Below are 24,313 nucleotides of genomic sequence, written 5' to 3'. Positions count from 1 at the left end.
CCTTGAAGTCGGATTTTATAATCAATATATGCATTTAGAGTGAAGAGAGACTGACACCAGAGAAAAAGAGCAGAATTATGTGATTTTCTTAAGAATACTGGAGCTGCTGAATCTTGAAGTGGTAATATTGCAATCGGTAAGTGTGGGATTCTGGGAGCCAGGGGGTAACCCACTGCAACAATTTATTTTAAAGGAGCCACAGGTGTATATGTTTTTTCTGACTCATGCAAGGGGGTAATCCCAATTCTGACCCTTTTTATCACCATCATATCTGCTCCTTTAACCTGTGGAGATGTTGCAAAGGTAGGCTTGACTAAGAAAACAGATTAATGAAATATACACACATTCATCCTCAGAAACTGATCAAATTATATCCAATGCACACACTCACTTTGCCACAACCACTCTACCTCAATGGTCAATGTTTATCAATATCACATTTTGTTACTAGTTGCACTTTGAATCAGTGGTGATATTGATAGCAGCTGTTTTAATGTTTTGATTAAATAAAAATCAAGAAAAGTTTAAAATTGACTTTTGTGTCTGGTTTTCCTTTACAGTTCCAGTGGATGTGTTCTCTCCAAACTCTGAGTGGAGCGGTTTCTACGAGTATCTGGGAAAGAGACAAGCCACCACATTTTCCGTTACTGGGTTCAATGCCACCAGTGGCAGAGTTAACATCACTTTACTGGAGACCAGCGGAGTGTCAATCAGACTATCAGGTATTTAAAAAAACAAGAAAACATCAATATTGATAGTCACTCTAATTGATTTTACTCAAAGTAACTTTACCTAAGTAAAAGCAGTAAAAATGTAGTGCCCCCCTAAAAAAGAGCTTAAAAGAGGAGACATAAAACTATCTTTCCAATAAGCTGCAACTTTTTAAGTCAGTATTGATTTTTTTATGCATAAATACAGCCTGTCATAAAGTGTTACAAGTCAGAAAATGTATGTGGAATAGAAAACACTCACCATGACCCTGAACCCTGATGGATGGATGGAAAATATTTTCTTTCATACCTTATTTAAATGATAGCTAAATAGAAATAAACTGTATAACTGCAAGGGAGGATTGTAACACCACCGTTTCTATTCTCAGGGAGATAAAAAAAAGAGCAATCACATAGCAGAAGTTGAAGGTTTACAGACTTTAAATGCAGTGAAAATAACACGAGGGTGAATGCAAGGTGCAAATACACAGCAAGTTAAAATATCCAACCTTCATTCACACTTCTTAGCAAGACATCACTGAAATCTATGGTGACATTGGTGTGATTTCCTATATTGCACGTATTAGAACCTTTATAACCATTTAGTCTGTAAAGCACAGAAAATATGGTTTGCAAGAGCTGTAGAGCATACAGAGAAGGGAAACTGGTCATTAAAACAGTAAATAATCTAACATGCAGGGCCACTAGTGGGAATTACACACTGCCTGACAGGTTGTGTGCCTGGGCCCCTCCACACTAATGCATCTATATTATCATCTATATTATCACCAGTATAAGTCTGAAAGGCCAAATTATTACCTGTGCCACATAACATCCCAAAGCAGTGCCCCTATACACATGATGATTTTTATTCATTTGTATTATAGATACAGTGTGGGGTATATTGCATGGAGGTGATTGGCAGGTTACCAAAACAGATAAAGCCACGTTCGAGTGAAAACCTCCAAAATAGTTGTGTTTAAGCAACAGAGGAAAAGTGTGACTCTCCCACTGACACTCAAGTATGTTTTGACGTTTCACAATGACATTTCAAAATCAATAGTTCAGCTTGATCCTGGGGTCATGATAGATTTTCTATGTTTAGAAGACAGGGGCTCTCAACGTCTAAAATGATTTCATTTTGAGTCTGTGATATTTCTTTCACATGGACTTGTCATATTGAACAGCAACAGTTTCTGTGTTGGCACTATAGTTAAGCGAGTAGAGACATGTAGCTGAAGGGTAAATGTCACTTTTTCCCCGGTAATGTGTCAGGTGCTTGGTGAAGGGAAATAGAGTATGATAATTCAGAATGTCAAGGTGTCTGCTTTTTACTGTTTGTCAGTCAACCCACCTGTCTGTTTGCCTGCCACCCTCTCTTTCTGTTTTGTCACCCTCTCTTGGTACCTTTGCTTCGATGTTGTTCTCTTTTTCCTGCCAAGTGCCAAAACAATTTTAACTTGCTGTTATTTAAATTATACCACTTTCAGGCACTGATAATCACATTCTTTATATTTCTAACACCACCTTCATGTCTCTATGTCTGTCTAGGTACCTACAAGTCGGAGGAAAACCAGCTGCTGTTGAAGGTCTACCAGGTGAAAGGGCCAACAGAGCATTACTACAGCAAGTTTAAAAACGACAACTGGGCCATGGATGGATATGTAAGACAAACCTTATTTTTCTATAATAAACCATTTGAAATGAATCGATATCTTAAGATATCTCTTTATTAATTAAAAAAATCATGATATGATTTTATAGTAACAGGATATGATTGTATCATTAAAGTCTGATAATAATATTGAACGATTGCCCTGTCCTACTCGGTTACAGTAATGTAGAACCCTCCACACCACATTACTCGCCCCGCACCCACTTTGCTGCAAGGGGTCTTTTAGAGGTGTATTGAAATTCAAGACAAATCCTTAGATTTATTATGCAAAACAGAATTTGAAATACAGTGAAGTCTAATTAACATATTTTCAAAGGGAGGAATGATGTGGTTTACCAAGAAGCTTTTGTTTTCATCTTTGTAACAAAGGTGTAAGAAATAAGTTATTCCATAAAATTGTTGCCATCAGGAGAAGTTGCCAAAAATCATCAAATTCCAGTAATCCATTTTGTTTTTGTTACCATTTACATAGTTTGAAATTAGTTATTAGTTATTTAAAAAAGTGTCAGTCTACCCACAATGTTTATTTTTTTTATAAATACAGACATCCAATAATAAACTATTTGCAAAGTTGGCCATTATAAAGACCAGAATGAGATCCTCCAAATGTCATATCTAATCCCCATCTGTCATCTGAGGTGATCTTTTCTGCCCAGTGAGCACAGCAGGACATTTTTCCAACAACTGCGCTTATTGATATTTTTCATAGATTGTAGAAAAAAAAAGAAATGAAGCATCTGTGAGTTCACCCACTGAACTGAAGCCACATTTTAAAGGAATTGTTTTTCAGAAATAACACTTGTTCGCCTTCTTGCCGAGAGTTAGATGAGAACATCAATACATTCCTCTTCTTTTTACTATAAATGTGAATCCATAGTCAAGAGAGATGGTTAGTAATAGTGGGAAAAAAAATCCTTCTACCCACAAAGGACTGATTTAAAATTGTTTAAGTCTGTCTTAAAACAACAGTCAGGTGCCCATATGAAGATTGAAACAAGTTTTGCTTGATATAAACATTCCTCTGTTTATACTGACCATTAGAAGACCCCCTCCAAATGTGCTTACAATGTAAGTGATGTGGGACAAAATGAACAGTCCTCATTTTGTACAAAAAATTATTTAAAAGTTAATCTGAAGATAATATGAGACTTGAGCCGTCTGAGTTAGTCAAATAAAGTGGACAAGTTAAACAGTTACAATGCCTTTTTTTAGTAAAAAATCTCATCTCCTCTTTTTGTGTCTTGACGAACAGTGTTTTCTATGGAGTTATATTTGTGCCTCATTCCTGAGCTTGCAGTGGAACATTCTGAGCACAGAAAAAGGTTTTTTGCAAGAAAATAAAATATATTTTATACAGAAGTAATTATCACACAAAGAATCATTTAATTTGAACAAACAAATCTATTCTGTTCTCAATACATTTATTTATGTGTTTGCTATTATCCACATATTATCACCTTTTTCATGCCGTTTTACTCACTTCTCTCAGTTTCTCTGTTGTGTGCTTGCAAAGTCTTTGACACTCACTCAGTGTCTGTCTTTCTCTCTCAACATCTCTGCTCTGTGCACTCTCAGCTTTGTCCTCACACTCTCTCAACTTTGTGCAGTGTTACAATGTGCCACAATTCCAGCCAATGTGAAAATTGCATTAAGCAATTTCTTATTGGCTGTTTTCTCTCCGATTCAATCCGATTACTAGTAGGATTACCAGTTACTAGGGGAGTAGAGCAGCACTGGAAGAATGGTAAATAGCTCCACAGCCTGACATAAGTAATTTATACAGTTTTGGTTACATACCTAATTTTATTAACCTTTATTGGTTGTCAGATAGTCTAGACTTCATTAGCTTGAAATCTAGTTAACTTCAATGGTTCTAATATACTGTTTTCACTGAATAAACATTAACTATATATTTTTTTAAGACATTTATGATTTGTGCGTACCCATGGTCTAAGGCAGTTCTAAATTTGTTCACAGAGTAAAAACAAATTCAGGTAAGAACATATTGATGAATCTTGGATATGTGCTTAAAACGCACAGTTTAAGCACAGATTTGTGCGTACGCTCATTGTAAATGAGGCCCATTGTGAGCAAGTGTCCAAGGGTTTATGAGGACAAATGAGTATAACTGAGTGAAAGAGGTTATGATTGTGCTCTTATATGGATATTAGCAAACACACAACATAATTTATTGAGGATAAGGTTTTTGTTTGCTCAGATTTAATTATTCTTTGCATGATTATTTCTGTACAAAATATGTTTTATTTTCTTGTGAATTTTTTTTTTTCTGTGCTCAAAATGTCCCAACATGCACTCAGGAATGAGGAATATAACTCCATAATGTTCCTCTTCAGCTGCAGTGAAAAGATTGTAACAAAAAGAGGGAACTTGGCACTAAAAAGACAGTAACTTTGAAAGATATTGATTTATCTAATTTGGACAACTAAAGCCTCACATTAGCTTAAAATAAACTTTTAAACACATTTTTGCATTAAAGGAGGGATTTTGTCTCCCATCACTTACACCGAAAGTACATTATGAAGGGATCTCTTAATGGACAGTATGACCAGGAGGAATGATAGCAGCAAGTAAAACAGGTATCAATGTTCATTTGAGCAGAAGATGTCATATCTCATTTATTGAATCCACTAAAAAAGGGTTTTTGGTGGGTTTTATGGGGAGCTATGTGCTGGCAGTACGTATTTCTTGGCCAAGTGCAGTGAGTTCCTGGAGTCTTGGGCTGTGTCTGAAATCACACCCTATTTTCTACATAGTGCACTATATTTATCCTCCACCATTTTATTTGAAGTTTGAATTCTGAGTATCAAATTTATGCACTGCAGTATATAGTGCCCTCAAACACTTCAACAACTGAATGAAAAATAGCGTCCACGGCAAGTACACAACTTTCTGCTAACAATCCCACAATGCAATGCATCAAACTTCATACAGTAGATGTGAAAATTACTGTGAGCGTCACTACACCTGTGAATGAAGACACAAAATAACAATGATTCACAAGTGTCTAAAATCCATATTTACTGCTCACTATAGTGTGAACTACTGTGTCTATCATACTGAGAGTAAATGAGTAAACAAGGGTGATTTCAGACGCAGCCATGTTGTCACTGTGATGTTGCCAGGCATCCCACAGAGATTTCAGGAATTTACTGGCCTGGCCAGGAAATAGTTCCAGCATCTAATTCCTCTTAAAACCACAAATCTGGGGCTCAGATATTATTGAATCATTGCACATTTGCTCTCTGCATTCACAATTGTTCTCTGATGTGCATAAATTGTATTTCCTTTCTCTAGACTATGAAAACTCAATCACCTACATAATCTTTGAAAATGCTGAATGCTAAGAGTGTCTAGAAAGAAAGACAGTAAGAGAGAAGAAATGAAGAAAGTCAGCTTTCTGTGATGCCATGTTCTATGTAGATGTTTTAGCTTAGTTTGATGTGAGATTTGAGGCTGGGACTTCTGAAGATCATGTCTACAACTGGGGAATGTATTAAAAATCTGATCCTGTCTGACTTGTTGACAGAGAGGAAGAGAGGCAATAGATGTACGAACTGACTGGATAGAAGCATGCAGGGATTAAGGAAAAAAATATGGCAGAAAGTACAAAGGAAAGAAGGAATAAGACATACTGTAGACAGTTAAGTAATTTATCAGGTTGTGAATGACACAAAGAGGAAGGGAGGAGGAAAAGGCAGACTGATAATGACCCTGTTATGATTCCTGAAAAACAATCTTATTACAAGTTGAAGATGAAACTTTGATTGTCACTTTGTTTGTAAAACATACAATAGTTGCTTCAATCTCCAAACAAGATCCCACTACCTGAGAGATGGAGGGGGAAGAGGAGGAGGAGGAGGAGGAGGGAGAGGCGAGAGTGTGAGAGGTGGAGAGATATTGATGACATGGGGAGAAGACAGGATGAAAGCTGGCACTGAAATGTTTAGGGTATATTATAAAATATTTTAAAAGGATTGTCCTTTGAACTTAGCAAATTATTACATTTAGTGTCATACTACTTATATATTAAAACCAAGCAACACCAGGCAACACACTGAATGATTGACTACTGTCAGCTAGCTTGCCGTTAGCCTCCTGCAGTCAACTGTACAACAAAAGGTTATTACATAATCGCATGTCTGTGCTTAAAATATTTTCACCTTATAAAGACACTTGTCTCGTACATCCTATTCTTGATCCGTAACACACCTTTTCCCACTTTCAGTGCAATTCTATGTTGTTTGTTCATAATGAAATAAGAAAAACCTCCCTAGAAATGTCAAGATGTGGTTTTGGAATCAATTCTGGAAGACCATCCACCATACTACTCTGTGCCAAACTCGCACTTGTTTGTACAGTACAGCTCTTTGACCACTATATTATATAGTATATTATATATTGTCACAAAGTGACAATCAGAGTTTCATCTTCAACCTGAAAAAAGATTGTTTTTCAGGAATCATAACTTGATAATTATCAGTCCACCGTTTCCTCCATCACACAATTCTTTCATGATGGATAAACATGCACATTATCTCCCATTTTAAGATTAAAATGTGCTATATAATATAATGCATAATATAAAATAGAATGTCCACCCACCAGGATGGACCGTGTCTTCCAGATCACTGTCTAGTTTGAAAACTAATGAGAAAACAACTTGTTTTTTATATTATTCCATACAACTATTATCTATGATCAAATTATAATCTTAACACTCTTGAATGTTCTGTTTTTCAGGTTACTGCAGAATCAGACCAGAAGACTTTTGTCTACCAGGGGCACATCCACAGTAAAGATTTTGGCAAGTTCCATCTGACAAGGCAAGGTAGGTCTGTCTGTAACAACAGCACTGATATCAACTGCAAACAATGCAGGTTTTATGTTCCTGTAAAACAAAATACATATAATAAATTACATTTTGCACTACACAAACATGAGAAGCTGGGCTTACGTTCACAGACTAACAATGACAGAAGCATCTATTACACGTGCACAAAAGGGTGTCTGTGTGTATGCGTTAATGTACTTGTTGATTTATGTCTGTCTGTATTCCCAGGCCCTGTAACCATGGCAATGGACCCATCCAACCCCTACACAAACAGCAGCTCTGTGGCAGCAGCCATCTTAGTTCCTTTCTTTGCCCTCATCCTGTCTGGATTTGCCTTCTACCTCTACAAGCACAGGTAAGCTATAGCCTCACTGTAAAGCCATCATAGAACAACAACAACAACAACAACAACAGCAGAGTAGAATACAAAACTGGTGTTTGCCTTCTGGCTTTGCCTTCTATTTCTGTAGAAGGTGGTAGGTTTAATGTGCTCAGTAAAAGTGAATCATTAAGTATTGTTGAGTAAAAGTGAATAAATATTAGCTTCCAAACTTTTTGTAATTGTTACACACACGAATAATAGCTTGATAAATTGATCTTCAACAGGTTCACCTGATGAATGAATATAACAAAAATTTCCACCTTATTTCTTTCTTCAAATATTACTTTGTGCTTTTAAGTGGTCTCTTTGAGTGCTTAATTCTCTTTTTTCAGTGCACTGCTATTCCCTAATTTGCTTTGTATAATTCAGTTAGTTATTATATATTTTCGGGAAACACTCTCTCTCTAACTTATTTCAAACATTTCTTTAGGTTGTGTTGCATTTTGATCCCTCCAGGCACCTGTTGATTAAGTTTTATTGCTACTTGTTTGCCTCTTGTTAAATGTTGGCACAAAATAGTTGGACTGGAAAGAAGCCCTCTGATTTTGAGAGGCGGACACCAAAACTAGAGTGTGACTCCAAAGTAATAAATCAGTCTTAACAAATTCTCACTGACTTATATTTTGCTCTACTTTTAGTATTTAAGGAAGCCAGTAAGGAGTTCAAAGTAGGTGGTGGCTAAATTAAAAAAAACAATAAGCTTAAGATATTAATTAGATTAAAATGCCTGATAATTTCTTTTTTCTGGGGTGTAATGCCCCATCTGCAAAATTCCATAAGCAAGCCCTTTTAATTTATACTTAACTGGCAACAAGGAAATGCAGATATAACAGTGGACCTTTACAAATGTGATAGAATTGATTGTTTAAAAAATTTAAATTGTTTCAAAATAGAAAGATTTTTGTCACAGAATGTCGACATGAAAACCAGAACATGTTTTTTTCTCTCTTTTATTCTCTCTCTGACTTATTATCTGGACAGTTCTTCAGCCACTTCAAGGTTCATAGCCAGGAAAATGAGCGTGTCAATGTGCTCCTCAGTCAGCCTAATGCATCTAAGACTGCAGATAATGCCTGATGTGCTGTATATTTCGCTCCATGCCTCTGCTTTGTCAACAAGCCGTGGACGGTCGGCAAGAGCACTTGTACTTGCAGCCATGCCTCAGGTTCTGTCACCATGAAAGCTGCAGCATGCATATGAGAGGAAAAGAATGGTTGGCACACGCACTATGCCTGCAGGGAGTAGAGTGCAGCACACACACAGTGCCCCACTGTCATACATTGACACAACTCATAGGAAATACAGCTTTTATTAAAACACTGTCATTCTTAATGTACAGGTACTAATAAAATGGGGTATAGTACTGTTTTTAACGGCAGGGTATTGCAATACCTTTCTAGTATCGGTATACCGTTCAAGACTAATGTGCTTTAGAGTGTTTTTTCCCTTTCATTTTTTCCTTCTACAAAATAAATCATATTCTCTGTATTTTGAGACACAGGGCTCTAACTTCATGAAAGTGCAAATGCAAGCACAAACTCTTGGCACAGGGTCGCATTGCTATGAGCATGTATAATGCCCATAGCAATGCATAGCATAATGTATTTCTGCAGTTGTGGTGAACAGAGGCACAAATGCAACCCTGGCACAACACACACGAGTAGGCAGGATATGTTATCAACAGATAGAATTGGGGTTATCTACATTAATGGCAAATCCTATCAGCTCCTCTCATCCTCTGGCAGTTACCATGTGCTAAAAGAGCTTCACCTAAGAGAAAACTGTAACTGTCGAGGAAGTACAGAGTAACAAGTCAAATGTACATAAGCCTACAGTATATATGATTATGCAGCACTCTATATACTGTATGCTTTTAAGGGCAGATTCACTTTTTAAGTTATATTCAGCTTTCATTAGACGATAAAAACCCTGTCATCATGTATCATCTATACAGTTATGCTACATCTTCAGTTACTTGCGATATAGTAAAATATGTTGCCTATAGTTGTTCAAAAACTTTAAAAGCAAAGGCCCTCATACTTCCCACAAATACTTGTAGATAGTATTATTGGTCATCATCTATCATCTTTTAATAACCTACAATAAGTCTGCCTTACTAGCACTGATAATTGTATATTGATGTGGATTTACAGTAAATGCGTATGAAATGAAAAACAAATATGAACAAATAGGGTAGAAAATCACCAAACAGGTGCAGGCAAACAAAAAATGTTCTCGCGGCCAACCAAACTGGCTGTCCTCCAGCATCTGTTCCTTTGCCAGCCTTGCATCAACATCAAAATAGAGCCCATGTTGTAAAGAGGGTAATGACGTTTTTTGTTGGCTTTTTGTAATCTTTAAAACCAGGGCAGAGTAATTTGGCTGAACGTCATTCATTTGTGTGTCCTCTGTTCCAAACTGAGTACATCCTTAAACCCTATTGAAATGTACTAAGTGGACCTGATGTCAGACTTTTTAAAAGAACAGGCAGTTATACAGAAAATTTGAAACGTAAGTATAGCTCTAAACCTTCAAGTGCACTCTAAAGGTTAGGCCCGATTGACCATAGATATTAATTATTGTTCATAGAAAGTTCACAAAAGACTTACAATGCCTAAAGATGTCAGATAATTCAGAGCTGTATTGAGGGTAAAATGTCATCATTTACTTTGTTTAAAACTGAGTGAGATTCTACATCTAAGGATTTGACTGCAGTTTATCACTCAAAGATTTATACATTTAACAATAGCCATTATGACACATTAATCTGTCGGCTTGTCATTTACAACAGCAGTATGCTATTCTATCTGCAGAGCGCCTGGTAGTTTTCTGATTTATGGATGTTATTGAGGTGTATGTATGTCCAGGTAGACACATGCTCTGCTAGCCAGTTAGTAATGTGCTTTTCTATGTACTAACTAGTTAGCATGCTAAATTCTGTGGATGCTAACTGCTGTGTACAGGGCCAAGCAGGCTACCACAGATATTGACAGTGTATTGACCATTGTGTACCACTAGCTGGCAAGGCCAGTGGACAACTAACACTACCATTACATTACCTAACACTTTGTTACACAACCTGCTTGCCAGTTAGCAGTATGCATTGCTAGTTGATGTATATTAAAGCTGATGGTTGTATGCAGGACATTGTCTGCTGACACAGATGACAATGAGAGACCAAAAGACACCTGGGGGCCTGGCGGCAGGTAAGACTGACACCTGTCATTCATCTGGTTTCAAACAGCAACCAGATCTCCGCCCGCCGCCATCCTCCGTCAACCTCGTCATCACTTGTTTTTAGTTTTTAGATTTGTTTCATGCTGTTTAGTATGGCTGCACAATTGACCATAAGATGTAATTCTAATTTTCTGAACCGAACTGAAAATTGTACTTTGTCTGACACAATGTTGTATTACTGTAAGTAAAACCTGTGAACTACAATGAAATGGAATTAAGAGGAATATGGCACAAGGAAACATTCATATCAGCTAAAAGTAATTGGGGAGACATCTATAATCGGGAAAAATGAAATGAATGAATTTTGATGTTTTAAAAGCAGTGCAGCCCTACTGTGTCAAAACAGCAATCATTTGAAGGTAGAAGGAGGGCCGTTTATTTTGTCTTTGATCTCATTGTCATCTTCCTGTCAGCATGATGCCATCAAGAACAAATATAGCATTTGACCAACTGTAAATTGATCCGATTCAGACAAGTAATGTGTATACTGTTTTTTGTACACTGTTGCTTTTTTAAATTTTCTTTTTTTTATTGTTACCTCTAACCAGAATATTACTTTCATCTTGACTTAGCAGTAGATGTATGGTACAATAGTCTCACACAATGACAAGCCAACAGAAACAGAAACAATTTCTTTACATTACAATACAACTGTTGTATAACTGAGAGACTGAAAGCTAGGTGAGAGTGTGTACACTGCAGTTTTTGCAGTTCCGCTTTGGCCCGTATGTCTGTACACCATTTATAATACTGTCAAAGCAATTACGTGTGCTGTTTTTCATTCTACCAATAAAATTAAACTATTGCACCTACAGCCACAACCAGAGACTAGTGCAGCGATTTGAACTACTGCCACGCAGGGGAGGTCTTCGGTGTGTGTTGGTGTGTGTGCAGTTTTGTAAAGTAATGGGTTGAGCATGTAGGGTAGGCTTAGTGGCTCCCCAGGGTTGGATTTCTACCAGTGCACACATACACACACACACACACGCACTCACATACACACATTCTTAATGAGGTCAGAGTCAAAAAGCTTTTCAGCTGCAGCACTCCTCCCTGCTAATAGTTCCACAGGGTTTGGGGAGTAAGTGATTATATCTAACTGGATTATAGAACCTGATTATCCAAAAATGTAATCTGCGACAAACAGACAAATTAGGAGGGGGTAGTCATATTTCACTGCATATCTGTTTTAAGCCCTTCAGTAAGTTTCTTTAAATCCTCGTTCAGGCAAATTGAGTAATAATATATTCTTTTGATCTAAAACCATTGGGTACCATTTGCAGGATGATGACAGGTTATATGCATGCGGACACACTCACGTGAGCAGCAGATGGGTGCTGGGCAGCTGAAGCACTGAAGCAGGCAGTTGTTATAGTTCATGTTCTGATTCCTGCCATAACTTTCCCTGCAATTTGTAGATTTTCACCAGAAACGTGCCTTCACTAAGTTTGCGCCTTTAATCTCAAGAGTAAAGCTGCCGACCAAAGTGTCAATTAAGAAAAGTGAAGGACAGAAAGGGTGTCTGACGTTTAATTTTTTGATTAAACAGTGGTTTTTGAATTGGTTGTAGAGCTAAATAAGACAATTACAAAATTCATTAAATATTCAGTACATTTTTAAGCCTTTACTTTTTAAATCTTTTCACACTAACTTCAGATAAATAATGCTATCTTGCAGTCAGCTGAAATCTTTTCACTTAAAGCTGAATTAAGTGATGTTTGAAACACTAGGGAGTAAAAGGGCTCCAAAACAAACTCACAGACACACAGCAAATCCAGCAGCCACAGAGCAACATGAGCATCTCATTGAGGAGTCATCTATCTGGATCCTTAGCTTGCTACATGGTCAACTTTCTTCATCAGCCACTGGTTCATGTAGGCTTGTTGCTGTTTTAAATATTGGATATTAAAACAAGGAGATCAGCAAATATGAGCAACTTGAGCTTACTGTCATACAATGTTGGAGTGCATGGTTAGTTGTCATTTTGTGTTTCAGAGGCCTGCATCCTTTTGGTTGTACTGTGTTTTCCTCTCAGATCATTAAATTTAATTATGCAAAAATATCTGCCATTAACACAATTATTTCCTTCTGTTTGTTTTCCAGGACACGTCCCAAGGTCCAGTTCAATGGCTATGTCGGCCATGAGAGCTCCAATGGTCAAGCATCATTTGAAAACCCAATGTATGACACCAACATGAAGCCCACTGAGGCTAAGGCGGTTCGATTCGATACCACACTCAATACAGTCTGCACGGTGGTATAGTCCAACATACCTGCTGCTACCTAAGCAGTGGTATATTCCAACCTCCCTGTCGCAGTCTGCAGTGTGGTTTAACCAAACAGGACAGAAAGAACAAACTTACGATTAGGACTTGTCACTTTGAGCAGTCTGTGTTGTAGCATGCTGGTCCTCTGTCAGCATAACCTGCACAGTAATGCAGCTCTGCTCGTCCTCCTACCTGAACAATGGTATCCAACTCTCCCTATAGTCTGAAAGAGCGACATAAGTTGGCACCAATAAACAAGGGAGTAGGCATCAAATAACATGAAGTCCATTGTTCAGGGGATCAATGACCAATGACCAGGATTCTTCTTAAGCACTGTTGCTGTTCAGACATCAGACAGATGGTACAACGAGTTGAACTTCCTCAAAAAGCGGCAAGATTATTGAACAGTGCTCGTCCAGTCTCAGTTGACTTCTACAAAATTTGATCCAACCTCTTTATGGAAAAGGCTTGGTACAGTCAGTGTCATATAGCCCTCTGATACCCTCCCTGAATAGAGGTTTACCCCAACCTAATACCATACCCCCAAGCCAAATTTGCACAGTGGTATAGGCTTACTAACTCCCCTGCTGCAGGCCAGACATGGGTTTGACCGATGTGAGGTTCTACCCTCAGGGGAAGCATATAGACTATTCCACCCTTTCACCCCTCCAGACATAAAATAGTAATTGGACAGTTCCTATATGTCAACACAAAACCATCATTGGTGCTGGACCAAAAACCTCCCATTGGACTTCCATCATGCTGGACTTGACAGGACTGGACTCTTTGACACAATGACAGCTTACAGAGTCTGTTTTGGTGGAATCTGATATTGATTATACACAGACTGCTGTAAAGTTGACAACTAAATGCAGTAAATGCAGTGACAAGTTCAACCAGACCAATTCCTTTAAAGAAAATGAAACTCTCATCCAGTACTGGTTACCAGGATTATATTAGTACTAGGAGTAGTGAACTAGTGCTAGATAATCCAGGGTCAAGTAACATTTGCAGATCATTTGGAAATGTTTGTTTTAGCCTGCTTGGAGTACTGAATGGGTTAGGTTTAATATAGCAGGACAATCACAGAGTTAGGTAAGTTAAGTTGTCATTAAAGGATGTTCTATTAGTTTCTTGTGATTGTCTTTACCTTCTGCCACTTACTGTATTGCCTTTTATGACTATGTCTACCCACAGTATTTGGCAACTAATTAGGCTAAAACATATCAAATCAAGCATTTGTAAATGATATTTTTCCCAGGTTTAGTGCTAGAACCTGCAAACTAGTTCTAGATGATTTTTGGACATTTTCAAATATGCTATAGAGGCACTACACACTTAAAACTAGTCCTATACACAGTATTCCACACTAGCACTAGGCAGACTGTGCTGAACCAGAAAACCAGACATTTGAGTTGCCGTGCTGGTGGACACAATAGACTGGTTTCCAGAGGACTGTCTAACACAATCAGATAGTCAGACAACTGATTCTTGTTCTTGGACTAGCCAGGATTCTGTGCTTGGTGGCTGAACAAGTGGAAGCCTGGAGGCAATAAGCTGTCAGGATCGTCGACTGCTGCAATCAGCTGTGGCCAAATCCAGGAAATGATTTATCTTCATGTAACTCTGGTCGGGAATATCAGTCAAGTGATGACTGTTTTTTTTTTTGTTTTGTTTCGTTTTTCTATGGTATACTCTCCAGCCACAAAATCAGAAACAGATGAAGAGATTAACAGACAGACTGATTGATTGACAGAAATTAGACAGACGGACACAAACGAATGGACAGATAGACACCTCTGTCAGTCTGCTGGAAAAGAGAGACAAGGACAGGTTGCTATGGAAACAGAGACAAATAGTTGTTTCTCATTGTCTCTTGTGGCATTTTTCTTCAGTGAAGATATTGATGAACAGACTCTATGTTCAAAAACCCAGTGGCCCCATGGGACTTCTGAAACCACTGCTGCTGGGGAACCCAAAATATAAACTTTATATAAACTCTTAAACCGCACAAATTTTGCACTAGTGTGTTTTTCTGACTGGGTTATGAAAAAATGAATAATTTTTGGGTCTGAAATGGGTTTGAAAAATGAGTCCTTCAAAAGAAAAAAGAGAATTTTATTCAAAACTTCTATCTTTAAAAAGATGATAAATGACTAAATACAGGGTTACAGAGTGTTTGTATATACACATTTATATTTCACACTCCCTGTTAGCAGAAGGCGTGACCACATGCTATACCGTTGTTTATTTTGTTGCCATGACAACATGCTAACCAACCAGAAAGTTGGGATCAGTTTACCTGTGGACCTCGGAGCTTCTAGTGTGTCACAGTGGCACCATGTCCTGTCCTTTTTTAGAACAGTGTTTCTGAAAGCTCATACTGAATACTGTTACTGCTACAATATGGCAGAAATATACAGAAAAGCTCACATTCCTAATTTGCAGCATGGTCTCATTTACAGGTATTAAACTCCCGTCATTTTTTGAGAGACTGTACTCTTATAGATACTTCAGAAGATGAAATAGTATCTCAATATGGACTCACTTTTTTTCAGTTGGTCATTTGTAGTAGTAGACAGTGTAAGCTTTCAGAAACAACATGTGACTGTTTCTGTAACTCTCTTTAGAAAGATGTGTTGTAAATGTCCCTAACCACTCACATTATCATGCATCATCTTGCAACACATTTTACATGTCTTGATGCACTCGATCTTGTTTCAACACACCTTTTTAAAGAGCACACAGCATACATGTGGTCTGTTCTAGAATTTAAGGCACAGGACAAACAGACATGAAGACAACATGCACAATTATTGTTGTCGACAGTTATCGCCCCCCTGAGCCCCTCCATTGTTTGAGAAATACCTCGTGTGCAGAGAGTACGTTACATCCTGCTTATCAATGCTGGAACTTCACTGCAACAAATACACAAGCTTAACGAGTGCAACCTCGCATTCAGCTCATTTCCTGGTATTTTAAATCGAAAAGTCGTACTAACACCCAGGAGTAAATCCACTGGTTTGAAAAACACTTGGCAAGCTTGTTATTTCTCGCAGTGTTCTCTAAAAATATTTTTTATTTTTCGAAAGATGCTGCACTTGGTTTAGATCACAGATGTAACTGCTTTCAATGTGCGTCTTTCAGTGTCTTCAGGCCTGTTTCCTGTTTGTTTCATACTCCATGCACATCATTCTCACATTAGGTTTACGCTCAAGGCATTTGCTTTAACCTGCACGATTTCAATCCATCATACTGTCATATACCTGCAAACAATAAATCACAAACCCATTCATTTTCACATACAATATCAAATGGTGAATGGAATGTATGTGAGTCAGATAATGAAAACGTACAACTGTTAAAATGGTGATTCTGTCCATCAAACACATGTTATATTACAGTTATATTCTTCAGGCCAAGATGCAATTGACTGAAATCAGAAAGTGGATTTTCTCCAGAACTCAAATACTGAAAAAATAAACCCATCTGGCATGAGAAGGTTGTCACATTCATTCATTTTTGAAATAATGACAATAAATTAACAAGTAAATGACAGTTTCTATTTACATTTTCAGCCTAATTGAAAACAAATGTATTCCAGACCTGCATGTTGCAAATGAAATGTCCCAAAACAATGGCACTTACACAAGTGTGAGGCCCAGAAACAAAAGATATGCAGATGTGTGTACAACTGTAGCTGTTGTACTGGCAGTGGTTGAAGAGTGCAAATAGACAGAAGACGCACATTCACAATTTCTCCCAGGAATAAACAAGACCTCTGTAAACAACAGAAGAATGTCTCTTCTCAAGATAGTTAGCCTACTTTCTTTTTATTGCTGGAGTGCACCCAGTGTCTCTATTTTAATTGATTTAATTAAATCAGTTGAGATTTCCTACGGAGTCAAGAGGGCATAATAGAGCCTGAAAATTAAAGGCTGCAACGTTTCCACAAGCATAATAAAAGGTCTCATTTTTAACAATTAATGACACAGATCAGATCTAGTGTGCCTGAACAAGAAAATTTAGACTCCACGTTGTCCCTGTTTATTCTGGCATGTAAAGCTGGTTACATTTTCAGAGCCTGTGTACCTAACGAAATTCAGCCAGATCCAGAGTAAATGTTTGTGCAGATCCTTGAAGGTTATGGCACATGTGTGTGCCATAATCAGGTCTCACGCCTACAGCAGAAATCTAAAGTTATTACAATATTTCTGTAAGCTCTCACGGATGCCAGATGAGCTCCATTTTATGACTGCCGGAACAGAAAAACTCCCATTTGATGAAAGAGAGTTTGATCCCCTCCCACTAACCCCTCAATTTCCCCCTCAGTAATCAGCTGTTTCATGGCAGACATCATCTGCCATTTTGATGCCTCTTTCTTTCAGTAGCCAACGTTACCTCTTTCAAATGCAGTCAATAATAATACAAAATAAAATAATAATACCAATGTACCAGTGCAAAGCTAAATGGGTATAAGGATAAGTTCTCTTGGTGAAAGTATTTCTTTGCATTTAATTTCCTTGATTCTAGTACCTGGACTCTAATAGAAAGATATGCTGAGTCATGGTGGAGGTACAGACAAACTTCAGTCTTCAACAGGGTCATAAGAATAGATCACATTTTTGTGTGTTATAATCAAAAGGAAAAAAAGATGTCAACCTGATAGCTGGAGGTAATTCATTTTCTTGTCTTTGTCATTTAGATTAAAGGAATTTGAATGATTGAAATGGGAAGAAGGGCACAGCTCTTACAGGTCTATCTGTGTTTCACCCACAGATAGCATAAAGAGGAGGTCTGTTCTTGTGGCCCTGATTAAGATCATTTTGCTGAAATAATGGTCTTACAATGGACAACATTTGTATCAGAGCCATGAATGTGTAGAAACTTATTTTAAATCTTAATAGAATCCAATTTTATAACAAAAGGCCCTTTCTGTTTTAGTGTGATAACCTTGTTTAGCAAGCTTTCTGTTGGAAACTTGTGAGGCTAAACATAAGGCTGACGCAGTGACTTCTGACCTCTGAAATGTGCTGGAGTGCTTTTTTCACAATTAGATGTGTTTAATTCTGCTTAAGATGACACATCTTTTCTCTGAGATGGAAAGTGAAAATGTAGATGCTGTTCTCTTCATCTCAAGACTTTTTTTTTTTTTTTTTTTTTTACAATTTGTATAAAAGTTTCTACACGTCCTTCATTTGGCATTGTCAGCAGTCCTCATTGGTTTAAACACCTGGCTACAAGTGAAAAAACCCCTCCACTAAATTTCAAAATGCCAAGGTTGTTTCTGCCTCTTAAGATGAGACTTTGCATAGTTTGAGAAAAAGTTTCCACATTTGTCCCTCACTCTCTCTAAAGTGGTATTGTCAGCAGTCCTCAGTGAAACAAAGGGGCCCAGGATGCTGCAAGCTTTAAAAAAATACCAGCTAAGATTGTAAATGTCACACAGTGATGCATGGGGAGATGTGTGCTGTTTTTCCACCAGATATTAAATACAGAATAGATTAAATGCAAGTATAAGGTAAGATAAATTACATCAAGATTGGGTCATGGTGTTAAACATTGGTGCGAATATACCCGGTCACTGGGGATGGATGTCACTAAACTTCTCCTGCAGGAATTATGTAGGAAAATCCTGTGATTAAACCGTGCCATACATGTGTCCATATGCGGCTCAGTGAAAAATTATTGCCAGATGGAAATTGGACTTTCCTCTGTGTGTGTGTGTGTGTGTGTGTGTGTGTGTGTGTGTGTGTGTGTGACTGTACAGTTCATAGACAGCACCTATCTGGGCTGCTTTCACTTCATTTTCAATATAATGGAATTAAAATATTCAATATTGCAGTTCATTTCAGGACTTTGTTTCACCCCCTTCACAATACTTTGGATAGGACAAACTTCTCATGCCGTATGTTCAGCATTAGAGCTTTGAAGAACATCTACAACCTGGTGTGTCTGAACTGAACGTGAGTCGACTGCAGGCCCAGCTTCACTTATCAGTGCAAAGGATGAATAATTTCATTTCGACACATGGCAGCTTGTAGATCGGGACACCATGCATATTAGTGCTATATTCACACAGTGTCAGAATGCGTTCTCAGTAACACATATTGACATGCAGTAAATTGCTCCTTGTGGCTTATAAATGTATTTTAAGAAATATTTTTGTTAATTTTTTTTTGTCCTAGATTGCACAGAGATGTGTTGGAAAAATGGTGGGTCCTTATCGGGAGGTTGCCATCGTCATTAATGTTGTTTTAAGCATCATGATCACCGTCATCATCATCATCTCTGTCACCTCTCACCATCATCATGTGCTGCTGAACTTGAAGTAGGTGCAAAAGAAAAAAAAATTTTGTACAGAAATCTATTTTTTATGGAGAATTTGTAAAAAAACAAATTATTAAACATGCTGTACTTTTTATGATTAATAATGTAGGTACAACAAGATCTTGTTCATTAAAGTCAATGTTTTTACTGTTACACACCATGTAAAAATCTATGGTTCAACCTGAGTATCGAATATCAAAATGTCATATGATCTCTTTTGTCCATTACGGCTACTTTTACACAGGAACAGAAAGGATGGGTCATTTCCCAATTCCTCCATAGCTTGGGGCCAGCAGAGTATGTGTTTGTTTTGAACATCGAAATTTCTAAGTCAGCGTTCATGGAAAAATAAAAACAAAAAACAAAAAAACAAAAAAACACAATCTGTAATGTAGCGATATAAAGAGCAATTTTGGGTGGCTTCTTATGTGGCAGCAGTGCCTAAAGAATCATGTGAGCATTGGTTCATTGCTCACATTAAAATATCTTGTTTACATACATTTTTTAATTGATTATGGATACACACACACTTTGCATTGGACAAAAAATAAACAGCAGATGTTTAGTATCATATTCTCATCAACAGTATTCATGGATGAGTTGAAAATGACAGGTCCTTTAAAAGATGGTGTTCTTGTGTAATATCAGCCCTGCGTGGCTGATCCCAATGTCTATATCTGGGAGAGGGATGACTTCCACAGGCGCAAAAGATTTTTGATGACTTGACCCCATTGGCCCAAAATCTGACCTCATGCCTGTCTAAACAAGGAGAAACCAGTAAGATGGAATCTGGCTCCTCCTTGCTGAGACATTATGGGTTTAGAGTGGAAAATTAAATTGTGGTACATTTAGACTCTAGCAGCAGCGTTAGCAAATTGGCAACAGTTTCGGAGGCTCCTATCATGACTGGTAAACAAGATTCAAGTTTTGAATTTATGGATGGAAAATGTCATTTTTCTGTCCTCCATGAGAGAGAAATAACATGGAGTGTTATAAAAGGTTAAACAACAGATACTGTATGTGAACGCAGCCTCACAACCTGTTGTTAAAGAGACTCACAGTTTATCTATCAGCTATTTTGAAAACATTATTTGAGAATAAAGTTTTTGATACAATAATTCCTCCTTTGTATGAATGTGTTTTTAAACTGCTATCCTGATGAGTGAACTTGCCTTTCAGTATGATTTTGCTTGATTAAGTACATGTTAAATTACATAGACACTGCTATTTGTGCATGATGGCATTCACAGCAGTGACATCCTGCATTCAAACCTGACTGTCCCAGCTCAGGCCTCTCTGTGTGGAATTTGTATGATTTGTTTGTGCTTCAGTTTTCCCCCAAAGTACAAACATATTCTGACCAGATTAACTGTAAATTGCCTGTCAAGGTGTGTTAGTCCTGTGACAGACAGTATATCCCGCCTCTCACCTAATGCATGCCAGCTTCTCACATCCCTGAACAGGGTAAGCAGGTATAGGGCTGACAAATGCACAGTGCAATACAGGTTCATTAAACATAAACCTCTGTTGCCAGTTACTATATGGACTAATTACATGATTTAGAGTCAAAACCCTGTGCAGGTTGCCAATTTCATTGAGGAGCACCTTAATCCTGACATTAGGAAAGAAGATTCCATGACAAAGTGTACGTTAAAGAACCTTTTGTTTGCCTCTGCATTGTGCGGTAAGGATGGAAGAATTCTCAAGTCATGAAATGAATGATAACACACAATGTGGAGGTCAGTTACAGCTTATTCACTGTAGGAATTGGAATGGATTATCTCACTTATAGCATGGGCACAAGTATTGTTCACTAATAGTTTGTAGCACAGTCTTTACATTGAAACTTTGTGTTGACACTATCTTAGACAGTCTTGGAAGAAGTGTAACAATTAATATGTAAGAAGCCATAACCAGGTTTTCTTTAAATTAAGCATACCATCCACCCAGTCAGAATTTAGTATTCTCCATTAGAGCTGCAACTATTAGTCGATTAATCAATGGACTATTTTGAAATTCATTTAATCGTTTTTCAAGTGAAAATGCCGAAGAGATGTGAGAATTTGCTGCCTTTCTTGGTCTTACATTATAGTAAATACAATATTTTGGTTGTGTTGGACTGTTTATTGGACAAACACATTTAACGACAGTACTCTCTCTCTAGGATACTGTTACAGTGTGGGCATTTTTAACAGTTTTCTGATGTTTTATAGACCAAATGATTAATTGAATAAATAATATGCAGGTTCATCGATAATGAAAAAATGAGCTGCAGCCCTATTCTCCATGGACATGATATTAATACATTTTTAATTCAAATGTTCATTTTTTTGTAGGGTTTTGGACATGAAAGTGACATGTTTTTCCTTAGTGTACTTGCTACATTTTCAGCATGTTACCATGGTTACACAGGTTGGTCAGAAACTTTTGGACCAGTAAATCATATCACTGAGAAATGAAATATATGTAATGCACAAGTAAAGAGATTCCATCAGTGACTTGTTTGAAACCAGAAGACTAGAAAGCAGCACAGCCAGTCAGCCACAGCATGTTGGAAACACAGGGCAGAATAATGAGCTGTAACAGCTGAAACTTTATTTATACAGCACCTTACAAAACAAGGTTACAAGCTTGTTTACAGCAGAATTCTGGATAAAACATTTTAAGACCAAAGGAAGAGATTGAAAGACAAGAGGGAAATAAAATGCAAGGAGCAAGAAATAAAGCAGTAAAAAAAAGAAATAAAAGCAAATAATTAAAAGAACAATTAGATAAAACAGAGAACACAAATGAAAAATGCCAGAATAGAGTTGATCCGATCTTGTCTCTTCGATTTGATGTATCAGATTTGATACCTTCTTCAACCCCACTGATCCACCACTGTCCATCATTACAAACTCACGTTATGTGGACAAATTCTGTCCACAACCAACCCACAAAACTATATTTTATACATTTTGAATTCTAGTAGACATCTATTTGTCTTTTGAATCTTTGGATATGCCAAATATGTCAGAATGAATTTTAGAAAAAAATGTAGGAAATTATGCACAAAACAACTAAAATATGTCAATTTCATGCTGTAGCAGCCATGAAAAATGTAACATCTTGGGTTTGAAAATTTCAGTCAGTGTGGGCCTCATCTTTTACAGCCTCAATAAAACACTTGAATTAGATATTATATGATATTATCACACATGGAAGAAAATGCACTAGAACCCCATAACACAGATAGTAAAGACCTACTTTTTGTAATGCTCCTGTCCTGGCTGATTGAGTACCCCCTTTTTAACAAACAAAAGGTCAATATTTAAAAAACAAACAAAAACCTGTCTATGGCTGCAGGCTTGACATAGACATACAATTTTGTTGACTGATGATAAAACAAATGTAGATTTGATTATGTTGAGATGTATGGAGGACATTTCAAGACAACCAGAGCTTTGTTCCTGACAGACAAGATATTAAGATGCAAGTTATCTAATAAAGGGATTTAGTGTGGATTATTTGGTAACACCACAGGTGAGGAGAAAGGTTTACTATATGTGGGCCTGCAAAGTATGAACAGAATAGGGCCATGGTGAAAATGGGCAAATTTCATGTAAATAATAATAATATTTTTTTGTAAAAATTAGACAATTATCAGTGGTTATGTAAAATACTAAAATGTTTTTGCAGGGTCGTCAGGTGAAATATAACATGAATTTTCACTCACATGTGTAATACCCATGCCCACCCCATGAATGTATTAGGTAAAGGTCTGCCGTCAAACTGTGAACATTTCACTGAATATCATTAAGGAGCTCTAGACCAAAGTCATAAGTGCAGTTTATTTTCATCATCTCCCAAATCACAGACCAAGTACGCTCTACCTTCCTCACTTACCTACTTCTATTGCCAGTAAATTTCATCCAATATTTTCATGGCACATGATGTGGGGCATGTCATGACAATAATGCTCAATGTTAGCATGACTGATAATTAAAGTAATTAAGTAATATTAATAACCTACATTATTTGTACAAAACTAACATAACTCACCCTCCATCGTGGGAAACTCATGAATGTGCACTTAGAGCACAGACTGAGACGGTCACGGACTCGCTGAAGCGTGCACTGCTACATCCTGCAAATCCATGCCCTTCCGGGTAAAATACCAACTTTTTCAGGAGTCCTGTTGCTTGACTGCTGTGGGTATGTACAATCAATGTCAAACACTTTACTGTCTCTCTGTTTCATTACTTTAAAATGTATTAAAAAGTGAGAAACTAGACTGTAATATGAGTGTTACATAGACTATGTCACTGTCAATCATGGTAGTTTTTGTTAAGTGTTATGAAAATGATAATTTTATGAATGGTTATCGTCTTGCAGTGTTATGCTAAATTCCTGTCAGAATGTTAGCTAGCTAGCATACAGGCCGTGCTTTAGCCAGCGAACAGCCCATACATCTGAGCATATTCCACCCAATAGCTTTGCGTATTTAGGGTCTTTTAAAGTTTTCGATGTGACACTCATTATTGTAACACTGTACCAATAATAACACTTTACTACAGCCAGGACATGCATGAAAAGGTATCACTACCGTCAATATGTCATTTTGTGCTGGAACTGTAATTGTGGAAATAAATAACATTTTGCTAAAAAGTGACTGTAATTGCACAAGTGGAAATAAGCTTTTTTGGTGAAAACGGGTCAATTTGCTAGTGCTAATCTATCAACCATCAGTTCGCATAGCTAAGTTACCCGGAAAGTTAATTAGCCACACATTCATCCAACGAGCATCAATGGTTCTCATGGGCATATTCAACTGACGTTAATGTCTTTATTATGTTATATTTGTCAGAAAGATAATAAAAA

At 37.3% G+C, this 24,313-nt stretch overlaps 1 protein-coding gene and 1 long non-coding RNA gene across 2 annotated transcripts in view; both read left to right on the top strand.

Annotated features, from left to right (window-relative positions):
• LOC137184113 (CUB and sushi domain-containing protein 1-like) overlaps positions 1-20,571 on the top strand; it is a 159,442-nt gene extending 138,871 nt beyond the window's left edge. Inside the window, exons 59-63 of the mRNA XM_067591491.1 lie at positions 561-722; positions 2,262-2,374; positions 7,147-7,234; positions 7,466-7,592; positions 12,960-20,571. Coding sequence (XP_067447592.1) covers positions 561-722; positions 2,262-2,374; positions 7,147-7,234; positions 7,466-7,592; positions 12,960-13,119 — 650 coding nt within the window. The 3' untranslated portion in view covers positions 13,120-20,571. The remainder of the gene's footprint in view (positions 1-560; positions 723-2,261; positions 2,375-7,146; positions 7,235-7,465; positions 7,593-12,959) is intronic.
• Positions 20,572-22,057: 1,486 nt separating this feature from the next.
• The window catches only part of LOC137189436 (uncharacterized), an 8,922-nt gene continuing 6,666 nt past the window's right edge, over positions 22,058-24,313 (top strand). The window contains exon 1 of the long non-coding RNA XR_010929639.1: positions 22,058-23,647. This is a non-coding gene — a long non-coding RNA (uncharacterized lncRNA). The remainder of the gene's footprint in view (positions 23,648-24,313) is intronic.

The sequence above is a fragment of the Thunnus thynnus genome, chromosome 1, assembly GCF_963924715.1.
Source record: "Thunnus thynnus chromosome 1, fThuThy2.1, whole genome shotgun sequence".
Taxonomy (NCBI): Eukaryota; Metazoa; Chordata; class Actinopteri; order Scombriformes; family Scombridae; genus Thunnus; species Thunnus thynnus.
Note: the sequence above shows the minus strand (reverse complement) of the source record. Positions and strands in the feature narration are given on the sequence as shown.